This window comes from Nymphaea colorata, chromosome 10, assembly GCF_008831285.2.
Source record: "Nymphaea colorata isolate Beijing-Zhang1983 chromosome 10, ASM883128v2, whole genome shotgun sequence".
Lineage (NCBI taxonomy): Eukaryota > Viridiplantae > Streptophyta > Magnoliopsida > Nymphaeales > Nymphaeaceae > Nymphaea > Nymphaea colorata.
The window spans coordinates 18,407,922-18,421,123 of NC_045147.1; the positions used below are offsets into that span (position 1 = coordinate 18,407,922).

A 13,202-nucleotide genomic window follows, 5' to 3' on the forward strand; every position below is an offset into this window, starting at 1 on the left:
GTGGTTGTCCGAGACGTACTCCAATTCATAGTTGAAATGATAAATGGGCCTCTTATTTTTTGAATTTGTAAATGTACTTCACAAATTTTCTGAAGTCTGCCAAAAAGAGCCCTGGTGCTTGCTTTTCTCATTTTGCCCAAAAAAAAAAACTTTCGAATATGCTAACAGTGATGCTAAATTAAAATAGGTTTCGGATTCATCTTATGCGAGTCTCACTATTTCTGCTGTAAATTGGTGAAAGAGGTATCATGTTGAATCTTATAGTGTAGAAGAAGTGAATTCTTGTCCACAATGTGATTTCAAATCGAGGAACATTGCTTTTTCCTCATGACCTGTAAAAAGAAAAGGAGTGGTGCCACATTCTCTTTTATCCAAAATTCAGCTCTTAACTTGTATTGTGGGACAATAGTATAGCAAACTACATTGGACAATTATCAGAAAAGGTGACTGCTTAAATTAGAAAAATTGAAAAAGGTGACAATAGTATAGCAAACTACATTGGACCAGGCCCTCTAAAGAGACTTGAAAGAAGTTAGGGCAGTGGGACAGGCTGCGGCCATCAGATGCCCATTTACGGCGACTCTTATCGGCATCATTTTTTGCGCAAGTTGGAGGCATACGCATTCTTCTTGAGAGTATTCTTCAAACTCAAACAAAAAATTAGCAGAGTTTATTCATACCAAAGCATATAAAGGAGACTCACGTGTTCTGGCTTTTTCTTGAGATGCAATACGTGGGCAACTAAGAAATCCTCTCTGTCTTGTGTGGTTTCCTTGACTTGCTATGTGCTAAACTAAACCAAAAGACAAGAAAAATTCTACAGACCACCCTCGAGTTGTATCATCAGAACGTGAGCATGGACTGTAAAAAATGTTCAAAAGAAAAGAGATCTGGGGCAATTCAAGCCCAAAAAGGTTGCCGCTCAACTGATGCTTTAAAGTTTTTTTTTTTGGTTGTGACTCGTGAGTGCTCTACTTTGCCATGCCAGCGTAGTGGTGGCAAACGAAAAATTCGTAAAATGGACACGTACATCGCCACAGATTTGCTCTGGAGGGAATGCTTTTATGTGTTCCCTGCATTTTTACCTTTCAGCATGGAATTCAGGGAACACTTCTTGTTCTAGACAGGTGTTCCGTTTTGCCAATTATTTGAGTGCGCAGATGCAAAAGCATCATTCCTTCGAGACAATTTGCAATTGCGAGTCCTTTGTAGTTTCTGTTTTGTTGTTCCTTTTTCTGATAATATGATGACCAACCGTTCATAGACCCAACGCCAGTTCATGGTCCGTTTCCCTGAGAGGGAACACCAGGTGAGTTAGCTCCGACGACCATTTCTTTTGGACACACTAAGCGAAGGCTCTGACTGCAGAATGACAGAGCTGTGACTTGATCGAGGGACTTTGTGGTGATATCATAGAATCTAATGCTTCCCATTTATCAGTCAACTCACAAACATCAAACTACATAAGCTGTATCCTTCAAGTCTTCAAAGAAGCTGTGTTCCACTCATAATTTGCAGAGTGAACCAACCTCAAAAGCAGATCGCCTAAATATGATTGCTTGTACAGGTTCCCCTTTGTATTTGCTTCATGCGGATACATTTGATGCCGACACATGTAGTCTTCATGAGGAAGTGGTCATATGGGTACTATTTTTCCGTTTTCTTGTGTGCATCTTTCACATTTCCCTTGGATACAGACGTATGGGAAATCCAAGTGGGAAATTTGGAGCAGGAAACTGTATAGCTTGATCCTCCTTTACCTTCTCCCACCTGCAAATCATACAGCATTCTCATAGTCATTAGATCCTGTCACAGATTTTTCATTTCAGATCACGAGGGAGAGTAAGGCAAACTCCTATCAGATTATACTAAAGAGACCAGCAGCCACAGTATGTTGAACTCTTGGTGTCCTTCATCCTATGCCTGACCTCTAAACGATTGGATGAATCTCATATTGGCAAACTAACAAAACAAAATTGCACCTTCTTGCATTCGTTCCTGACATACAATTTACAGAATTCATCCTTGCCTAATTGTGCTTGTTGACAAATCCATCTCCCACATTTCTACTCTCAAGAAAAGTCAGATAGCAGCTTATTACCATCACGGTACTAGCAAAATGGAGTATCTGTATCATTTAAAAATTATTCGCACACCAATTGACTCCTGCCCCCTGTTTCTGATCGGATGATATTTGTTTTGATTTTGTAAACCCCAACATTTGTTTGTAAATTTGATTTCAATGACTAATCTTAAGTGTTTGAAAATAAGAGGCAGGGATGGAACAGCCGATGGGTCATAAGTAGAAACTAATTGGACGAAGGCACCATCCCCGGATCCTCCTCAGATACAATTAGGTAGGCCCACCTTTATATTTCCTTTCGTTAACCTCTGGTAAAATGCATTGAAACATAACATGTCTCAGTTGTTCCCCATCCAACTAGACTTAATTGGTTGTCAAGATCTTCAGTGGCATGGACTGCGATCATATAATGTCGAGGATCAGCTATACAGGACCAATCTGGTCAGTTTCACTGTCAGAATTGAATTGTCTTGCAAGTTGCCGGTCTGTATCAGTCATGTCACACTGGAAAATTGGCAAGTTTTGTTCTAGTTTTAAAACAAAAGTTCAAACAAATAAAGGAAAAAACATTAAGATTACCCTGGTTTAATATAACCTGCCTCACTCTAGATCTGACCAATTTGATAGCGATGGATAATACTTGGCACATCTACTGCACTATCAAGACGTCATCACCTGGATGCTTTAAAGATAAAGCTCATAAAATCAACCAGCTCATTGTTGTTTGGTGTGGTAGCATCCTAATATGGTCACCAGGATGAGCTCCACTCACCACATTAGGAATTGAAATTAAGAACTTCAAGTTGAAGAAGGTCAGGAGTTCAATACGCAGGGTGTGCATCCGTGTATGCACTGCCTGCTAATCTAATATAGTCCGATACCTCTGTTTGACAGGAAATTTGAGATAAAGAGAAAGGATAAGCATGTAGGAGTTTCTGCCATCACCTGCAATTGGTGACTAAATAGTGAAGGAAGATAGACACCTCCAGTTGAGCAAGCTGTGATCCTGGACACAGTCTGGGACCCCCACCAAATGGTGCGAACGCGGCATCCTTCTCCTGTAAAACAAACAGGGAAAACCACATCGCAATGAGACTAGAAATTAGCCAACGAGAAAGGAGAATATATGCACATAATTAGTATTCAGTCACCTGGGGAAGGCCAGCCGATTGCCACCTCCATGGGTTAAAAACCAAAGGGAAGTCATACTTTTCCCGATCCTTGTGGACTCCATCCAATGCAAGGATGATGGAGGTACCCTTGGGGATGACATAGCCGTCGGCTGGAACATCGTTGGGCGCTTCTCTCACAAGCAAACTTGCTCCATTCAGCCTAAGCGTCTCGTTGACAACCTGCAAGTGTCAGCCAATTCTGTTGCTATCAACTCACATAATTCTTCGTCATAGCTTATTAACAGTGACACCAACAAGAGGCCTGTCGTTCAGCTGGCTAAGACAAGTTTGAATCGTAATGCTTTTGTTGATAGATTTTCATGATCAGCGTGAAAAGAGTGATGACACACAAATATGATAAGGATGCCAACATTATGGTAAGGATCGTTTGGAAATGATCATGGCAGATTATAGCAAATCAAGGAACGGTTTTGCTGATAATGAATATCTTGTAACAACCCCTTAAAATAAAGAGTTATCTCAGCTGTAATGCTTAACATACTTTATCAATTTTAAGGTCGATGGCCTTTCGTGGGTAAAGAAAATATGCTCCACGTTAATCCCCTAAGTATGTTTTTCAACATGGTATCAGAGCAAGATGCTTCAAGAAGAAGATCAAAACCCGCAGATGGCTTGCAGACGACCAAAGCGATCACTGCCTTCTTCACCAAAGCAATGACTCAATCATGTGAACAAAATCTTCAAGAATCAAGCTTGAGATTTCTGAATTGCTGCTAGAGCATGATCTGCCTCCACAAAATCTCCACGGCAAATTTGGACTTTGTGAAACGCGTCTAATTTGAGGGAAGATGAAAAAAATGATGGTTAACAGGACACAAATATGATAAGGATGCCAACATTATGGTAATGATCGTTTGGAAAGGATCATGGCAAAGATCAAGACAATGGATTATGGAAACAGTTACCAGATGACCTTTCGTGGGTAAAGAAAATATGCTCCACTTTAATCCCCTAAGCTCGTTTCTATTATTGCTTTATGTTTTTCAACACAGCGTCATAATAGTATGCCTAGAGCAGGAAAACAGGAGATCCTGACTGGCGTTTTGGACACACACAGATACGAGAGGCTCATGTTCTGTGAGGTACTGGTACGAAAATCCGTGGCCTAAATGGATGGGCCACAGAATGCTGTGAGTTGCGCAGTTATGTTGTTCCTAAGTATGTCCAAGCGCAAAGCAGGAATACGGACCGAGGAGGATGAGCCAAACAGGTTACAGCAAATCAAAATGAAAAAGTGAATTGTGTATCTCTCTCTTTCTCTCATGGCTAAGCTAGGTAAAGGCTTCTTAACATCGACCACTATACGATGGTAGGTCTTAAATCTGGTGAAGAGTTTATCAAGTCCTTCTGTCAATCAAAAGAACAGAACCCGACTTGGACTTTGAGGTAAAAGTAACTTTTGGGGGCACGGACTTTGCAATTTTCGATCAACTTAGTACCTTCCACAGGCCAATTGTCAGCACGCCCCCGAGGTTTTCATTGTTAATAATGTCCCAAATGGTCAGTTTTGTTCGCAAGAAGACCATTTTCACTTGTTAGTTTGTCTTTCATGGCGGGGGAAGTTATCCTGGATGATTTCACCATAATAAAAAAAAAAAAAAAAGAGGAAGCGGTAGATCACAGAATGAACCTTTTCCCTACTGAACTGATAAAAGGCCTGCTCATCAGTCTCATACCCAAGCATGATGTCCTTTAAAGCCAATGGATAGATACAAGATTTGAGGATCTAAATTTAAGTTCTCAATATTTAAGAAGCTGAAGTGTCAAAATAGTGTTTCTTCTGGCCCGCGAGGGCCGGAAAAGGCGGATGGCAATCAAGTGATACATTGCTTTCGAAGGATAAAAACAAATTGCTGTTAACAAAACTACAGAAGCCAGCTTGATGAGAGGTCACAAAAATGTCTTGTCCCTTTCCTCTTGATCGAGAAATGCATGTATTTATCTCGCGTTCATCCAAAACTGAGAATCGATGGGACAGACACCATTTAAGCCATCGTTGCATCCTGCTTTCTTTACAGTGCAGATGGTGTGCAGTCATCGTTTAAGATGCTTAACACATCACCATCACTGCCTCAATTGAATTATTTCGAGAGGACAGAGCTGGACCATCCTGTGGCACCATGCTAACTGTCATGTCTTGACATGCTGGGAAGGGTGGGGGGGGAGGGGGGGAGAGAGAGAGAAAATTCAAACTTCGAGAAACAGTTCTCATTGATGTGGAAATTATGGAATCTTGATTAGCAGATTTTATCTTGTTTCCGTTTTTCTTTAACTGATTGTTAGAGAATTGACATTGGATATAAGATAACGCCCAGCACCCGTGACATCTGAGTGATTCATCTTGGTCCGATCAAGATGTTAGATGTGGGTTGATCAGTTTATAGAACACATAGTTTTGCATCCGCTATATCCCAGATTTCTCTATTCAGAATAGGATTGCGTATCACAAATGGAAGAGCATCAAAGAAAACTAGAAGAAATATAACTCAAAGCTGAAAAATGAATGGACCACAATTCACAAACCAAAAAAATTGAACTGCTAGCTTGCTTTGTGCCACGTAACATGTGCAAGAAGACCTATTTGTTACTGTCTAGCTAATTTCATAAGAGTCCAAGCTGAAGATATATGTGTGGCTTTATTCATAAGAGTCCAAGCTGAAGATATATGTGTAGCTAATTTCATAAGAGTCCAAGCTGAAGATATATGTGTGGCTTTATTCAGCTCACTCTGTTTCGTTTCTTAGGTTCATCAGAGCGTTTCAAATTGCGGTAAGACTTATGAGTTGCACCATAAGTGAGAAGTACATCGCATGTCGTTTCTCAATCCTGCTATGTTCTTCCCACGGTCTTATTGTCGATAGCGACTATTCTGAACCTAATTACAGTTGCAAGCTGCCTTGGCCAGATATAGCCATGATGATGCAAGCTACATGGTCGTTCATTCTTGGAGAATTAACTATTTTGCAGACAGAATCTAACAGTTGGGCAAGGATTTTACAGCATTTTATAATAGTGGCAGCCATGAGAATTCCAAAAGAAAGGACCGTCAATCTTGAGGCACTGCTTTTTGGGACATCCAGCACAGAGAACGAGGAGCATGAGTTTAGATGATCTTGAAGACAGAAATTATTCTGCCCAACCAGTGGTGATTCTGAAGTGACTTTGCCTCGGATATGTACCGAATCTGTAGTAGAGGGATTTGGAAGCGAGTATGAGGAGAAAATAGTGGTACGATGAGTGTTCATACTGCACCAACCAAACGTAAGACTAAGCGTCACGAGATGCAAGGTCTCATGTTCGGGCGCTTTCCTAATTCCCTTGTACCATTGATGCGACACAGAATGAGGACGACTGGGATCGTTCTTCTTCTCTCCGCACCCTGCGCTTGGGAGCTATTCAACAGGGTTTCGTCGTCACAGGATAGGATGGTTGAAGAGGGTAGCTGGGTTTAGCTCTTAGGACACAGGGCTACCGAGTGGTCCAATCTTTGGAGTAAAGCAAATGAATCGGACACTTCTGTACCATAGAGTTCAAAGATTTTTGGCTCCCAACTCTATCCATTTTCATGCTCGAAGCTGGTTATATGAGGTAATGACCAAAATACCTCTTTATAAAGTGAAAAGTGAGGTTTTTAAAAAGATAAAAAGAGATTGTAAAAAAGTACAAAAAAAAATAATAAAAAAGTACACTTCATTATAAAAATTTTTATTTTTTTGGCTTTTTGGAAGAGTGTATATGTGTTGCACACACAGAACCAATCTCCTGCTTGAATGGACTTCTATCTTGGTGCCTCATCAAGTGTGGCTCGATACATAATATACATCTAAGGGATGGGGGTATCATGAAAAGGAAAGATGTCTCAACCAAACGATTTTGAAAACAATCTCTCTCTCTCTCTCTCTCTCTATATATATATATATATATATATATATATATATATATATATATATATATATATATATATATATATATATATATATATATATATATATATATAGCACATCTATACCTTTTTATACTTATTTGATGAAAATAATCTAGACCGTTGAATCCAAGGAAATCAGAAGACAGATATTAACTGAAAATTTAGAAGTTAACTTAATTTGTCCAAGTTTTGAAATACCCTTCAAAAGAGACAAAGACTTTTGTGTTTAATGAAACTAATTTGCTTCACTCTTTCTCCTCCTTTAATGGTATTCCGTACTTTTGAGAAAATATTTTAGTGTTTATATTTGCAACTTAATTTCCACATTCTAATTTCATTGGAATTGACGATTTAAATAATTCCAGAAAAATCTGGTATACAATACTCTATAGCTACCTTTTCTCATATATATATATATATATATATATGAGAAAAAAATATATCATGCAAAAGCCATAGTGTTATTAAAGTGGATCTAGTTTCTGTCTTTCTTTCCTTCTATTTGTTTCTGTTTCCAAGTATTCTCGTTGGTCTGGTGTTAGACCCATAGTTTTGTTTTGGCTCGAAAGTGACACACTGGATTGTACGCCAGCAGAATTGGTTTTGAAATGTAGAATGAGGATCTCTCTCTCTCTCTCTCTCAAATATAGGAAATGTGTTAAACCAATTGCCTAGTGAGATATTTTCTAGTGTGCTGGCTCTGGATCTGACATCGGTCCGCCATGCCCCGTGTGTGACATGGCACCATTATGGGTCGTGTCTCATGTAGGGGTCTCTGCCAACTTGATGACAGATCGAGACTGCGGATTTAATCCAACCGGGATATTTCCTTTTGAATTTTTTGGTTCAAAAGAACAATTATGCAAATGTTATTCAAGAACACAGAAGTGGACGTAAAAGTCGGGATTTTGAAACATGCACACGCACACACACAAACTCTTAACAGCGTAGCACTGCATTGAGTAAATCCAACACTTACGCATTGAGTAAACTTCATCGATTTGTAGTGATCCCATGTGAGCCTGCCGCCGTCCACGTCCTTGGCAATGGCGTCATGTTCTTCCTAGAAGACAAAAGGAGAGTAATACAGTTGGAGTTACCATGGCTGTCTGTGTGCTGAGAAGGGAGAGGAGGGCTGGGGCTCACCCTAAGCTGCTGCAGGGCAGCAGGGTTGTCGGTCAAATGTTTGACGGCAAAAACCATGACCCTTGCAGAAGTATGATGGCCGGCGTGCGCCAGGAAGAGGATGAAGTCCACGATCACCTCATCCGGCAGCCGGCTCTCTTGCCTCAGCAACCTCGACAGCAGGTCCCCTCTCATCACCTCCGTGTGCTCCTCCCTCTCCGCGATTTCCTTCTTCACCCTCGCAACCAATGCTTCCCTTGCCTGTTCCGCATTCATGAGGTCGCAGAATTAGAGAATCCAATGCTCACTCTCTCTCGTTAGGTCTCTCCTGGTCTCCTACATATATATTAACCACTACCATTAACTCTAACAACTGATCCGGCTACTGGGTAATTATGTTTCTCTTCTTTCCACTATTAAATCTCATCTATATGGACTGGAAGAGATCTAAGGAGAGATAGCCTTGCACATGAGTTTTACTTGAGGGCTGCTGTCAACTCGAGTACAATAATTTTAGTTTCTTAATATTTCTATAAATTTCAGCAACCAAACATGCTATTAATTTATGAACTGACAGGATAAACATGCATGACAAAGAAACAGAGCGAAAGAATAACAAGGATTACTTTTGTTTTCATGTATGGGCCACGTGATGTGAAAATTCTTGATTTGTCTGGAATGCTTTAGGGAGTTCTGATCTTGAGAATTCATGTATCAACGCCAAACTTTTGCTGCTAGATGCCAAAGTCCCCTTAAAAGAAAGCTGGCTGCTTGTGTGCGTCGTAGTTATTTACAAATTAAAAGACAGACGGAGTGCAAGAATTTAACTTAACGTAAAATTCATAATTGGGAGACCACTTGGTATTTCCTAGCTTCACTAATCTAGATATTCCTCCTGTCATTATATGGAGTTCCTTTTTGGCTATTAATTTTTTAAACACTAATGAATGTCCCATTCCTGAGGCTTTAATTTGTGCGCGTAGTATATAAACAATCTAGTAATGTGGACAAAATACTATACAAACCTTTGTGTAAATATGACAATTGTTTGTACATTTACCCGCATGGGCACTATTTTTATTTCCAATAACATATATAGCTATACTCTATCGAATTTCAGAATTTTAAAGATAAGGTTAGATATTATGCTTGTGCTCTGAGTCTATCACATAAAACTCAATAGTTCCTATTCGAATTAGCTGTAAAGTCTACATGTTCGATTGGCATATAAAAGGAGGGTGTAGATTGTAGCCGGTTAGATATAATCAATATTTGGAAGGTAGCTAGAGCAAGAGTTGAATTATGGACCCTACAATAAACCTTGTGCGTTAGGTCGTACATTTTTCTTTATCTGATGAACGGATGCGTACAATACATGTCATATCATAATGTAACTTGGATAACTATTTAATTTAAGCATGAAAATGACAATAGTTTTTCCTTTTAGGACTAAAGTGAGCTCCACCAATTAAGCTTGACCAAGACAAAAGCATGAAAACTGTGAGAACGACGCAAAGGAAACATTATTCATAATATTTAATTTGTCAGTACCCTTCACATTTCTGTAATCTAGCAGTCATAAAAAAAAAGTATAAACATTAATTTGCAAATAAGAATCAAATAAACGAACTCAAAGGAATCTTATAATCATATAGGAAGCTGGACCACCTATATTAATGCTCCATACAGAGAGAGACCTACCAAACGGGAACATATTTAACAAGAACGGGTGGCCCGTTACAGATATAATTTACATGTGGGAGAGAGTAAGAGTTTGTCTTGGAAAGCGTGGTACTTCCCTTGACAAATATAATAAATGGGAGAGAGATAGTGAAATGCCTGGAGGGTACACGCACATGTGCATCGGAAAAGTAAATACAACTACAGAAAAACACCCACACACGCACAAAGAGAGAAAGAGAGAGAGAGTAGCATTAACACAAGGGTTGAACATGGAAGAAAGGTTACATCTAAGACTCAGGAAGTTGAAGATATCAACATGCCAGCATAAGTCGCGAGAAATTAACCAGACATTCTAAAAAATAGAGAATGCTATGTGTTGAATCCAGACAACCTCATTCCTATAAATAATATCATTCTTCAAGTTCTAAATAATCCATCAAAACATAAACAATCAAATTCTCTAAATGGTATGCCATTTCTTTTTGGTTTTGACTATAATGGTCCGTAAATCAGACCACCAATAATAGATATGTTTGTGACTCCCTCCAAATAAAGAGAGACAAACAGAGAGAGAGAAAGATGTCATCTCAACTTTACAAATAAAAACTCCCTCCAAATAAGAAGTTAGGAGAACACGGCCAGGGAAGTCAAACGGTCCAGTGAGAAACAGAACAACTTACCTAGAAACTGAACACAACCACAATGGAAGCCAAACCTACAAGCATGGAATCTTGTCTGCCACAAGAAAGTAGTAGTGCGTCTTACTCAAACTCTGTTGTAGAGGATGTGTTACGAATCAACCAAATTACAGGACTATTCGTTTATCTCTCTCCCGTAGTATGTGAGAGACAGAGAAAGAGCAGCAGTAACAAATCATTGGTTTACGTAGAGATGCTTCTACAAGCCATTTTGTAGGATTCCCGTGAATGCGACCTTACAGAAGTGCTCATCACGGCCTAAAATCTGTCTGTAACCCCAGTTTGACCAAAGTCAACAGAAATTTCTACGTTTTTTTTAGCCTTGAGAAAAAAGAAAAATTCATGAAGAAAACTCAGTACCGTACTATCGATTTCTGAACTCTTCCCAAGCACCATTATCTTTTTTAAGCGACAAAATTAAATAAAACTGTACAGCATCAATTTCCGAACGACTCTAGACGCCTAGTTTACATGTGAGAGTAGGATGCTTGGAGAGACAAGACGACTCCCATAAACTCTACTCATGCATGTAGATGTGTTCCAAGTTTTATTTCTTTTCTCTGAAAAAATCATAAAAACATGGATAAGAATACGGGCGTGAATGTTTGTCCTCTACAGGTAAAAACTCTAACCCGTTCAACCATTCTCTGTGAGCGTGTGCGTGTGCGCGTTCGATACATAAGTTTCCATTAGGTACTTAGAAGCTGCGTACTGCTGGTGACGTAGTCGACTCTTTTCACCACGCTCATGATCATGTCCATGCCTTTGAGTTATATGTCGATTCAGAGGCAAGTGTTTATATGTCGATTCAGAGGCAAGTGTTTTCTACTCCGGGCGGATCGAGTTTGAAACTAATAACTTACAAAATGAACCTTTGGCGATCGATCTGGTCTATTACTTTGGTCGACTTTCATCTGTAACTGACTCTACCGAAACCCCACGATCATCTGATTATCATATTCACGTACTAATAATCAATCCTTTCCCATACCTTGAGTGCTCTGTAGAACCTGGTTCCTGGAATCCGAATAGGTAAGCAACCGATCCCGGAACTCGTAAAATCGCGAAATTCTCGGGCGATGGCTCTCGCTTCTTCCGACGGATCGATGTCCAGTAGCTGCTTCAACATGAGCTCCAGCACCATCTGGAGCCAAGAACATGGTGACGATCATTTTCAGTAGACACGGAATAAGCCTACGCAGAGGGAATTAATAAGCAAAGGAAGAATTGAGCAGCCGACCATGCGTAGCTCGTCTTGAAGGAGGATCTCCCCGCCAACCCACTGGCGGACTCGGGTTCTGATCATGGAGTCCACCTCGGCTAGGAAATGGGCCTTGAGCTTGTCCTGGCCGAGCAGGTTGATGGCGACGCCGTGAAGCTTCCGCTGGAGGTCGCCATGGATGGATAGCATCCCGTACTTGCCGAAGACCTCGCTGAAGGCCTTTGGGAACTTGGCCCTGAACAGCTTCCCTTCGTTCTGTAGAACCCATTTGTTGAAGTTGGCATCTGCAGAGATGACCGTCCGCTTGCCAAACAGGTGGGTGGTGAAGATCTTCCCGTACCTGGAAGCAATAAGAGGATCGATTTCCATTTCTCCGTTGGGTTTTGGTGCATGAATGGAGATTGGGAGATTTGGGGAGCGTCCATTCTTACCTAGAGATCCTTGGTTGAAGGAAATCGAAGAAGCTGTGCCTCGAGGCACAGTAGAAGCTTATGTTCTCTCTCACCAGAGGCCAACCCTGCCTCCCTGGAGGAAGGTTCTTGGCCTCGCCTCCTGATAGCTTAAGCAGAGCAACCAAGAGCACCAAAAAGCCAAGACAAAGGAAGAGCATAGACTCCAAGGGAAGAGTAGTGAGGTCCATCTGTGAGAGAGAGGGAGAGAGCTTGGTTGAAAAGGGCGAGGAGAGGATGGCAATTGAACCGTTCATTTGAGCCGACAATCGATCTGTCTAATTACTCCAATATGATATAGGCTGGACTACCCACTTTGTCCTCGGGTTTACCTGCTGGTGCTTAACCAAGCTCCATTTTTGCATAGAAAATTTTGCCCATCTCCATTAATTTACTAAACATGAATCGATCCAGTTTTGCCCTGTAGACAGCTCCATTCTTTCATTTCTTGAACTCATCCACAGTAGTCCGCATTGAATGGATAAAGTAATAAAAAAAGGAGAAACCAAGTGTCTTTGACAAAATAAACGGGCCCCTTTTCGCAAGTATAAGGTCATGGCAAAGCTGCTAACCACGGTTAAGCTCGCTAACAAAAGAATAAACTAGAGTACAGTAAAAACTTTTCAGCCACCAACAGCTGAATCTATTGCTACCAGTGAGGCTAAATTCAGGTTAAATGTAACAAGTTATGGGTCAGCCGAAGCAGCGGGACCCTACTTCCAGGATGGTATTGTCTGGGGCTATGGACGAGCCATGGTCCTGACGCCAGCACCAATATGGCTCATCCTGATCCAATGCATGCGCCCGCCTTCTATACTCATCTG

At 40.6% G+C, this 13,202-nt stretch overlaps 1 protein-coding gene across 2 annotated transcripts; it reads right to left on the reverse strand.

Annotated features, from left to right (window-relative positions):
• Window positions 1-1,410: 1,410 nt before the first annotated feature.
• LOC116262347 (abietadienol/abietadienal oxidase-like) lies at window positions 1,411-12,651 on the reverse strand. Of its 2 annotated transcripts, none has more exons than XM_050080119.1 (8): window positions 12,361-12,651; window positions 11,948-12,269; window positions 11,699-11,851; window positions 8,348-8,587; window positions 8,181-8,264; window positions 3,235-3,435; window positions 3,029-3,135; window positions 1,411-1,770 (listed from the first exon to the last, which is right to left on the reverse strand). In XM_050080119.1, the coding sequence occupies exons 1-8, from the start codon at window positions 12,633-12,635 to the stop codon at window positions 1,677-1,679; spliced, it is 1,476 nt and encodes a 491-aa protein (XP_049936076.1). In that variant the 5' UTR covers window positions 12,636-12,651; the 3' UTR covers window positions 1,411-1,676. The 2 variants fall into 2 exon arrangements, with proteins under 2 accessions (XP_049936076.1, XP_031497492.1); XM_031641632.2 differs by having other exon boundaries at window positions 3,029-3,141; window positions 12,361-12,650.
• Window positions 12,652-13,202: the final 551 nt, after the last annotated feature.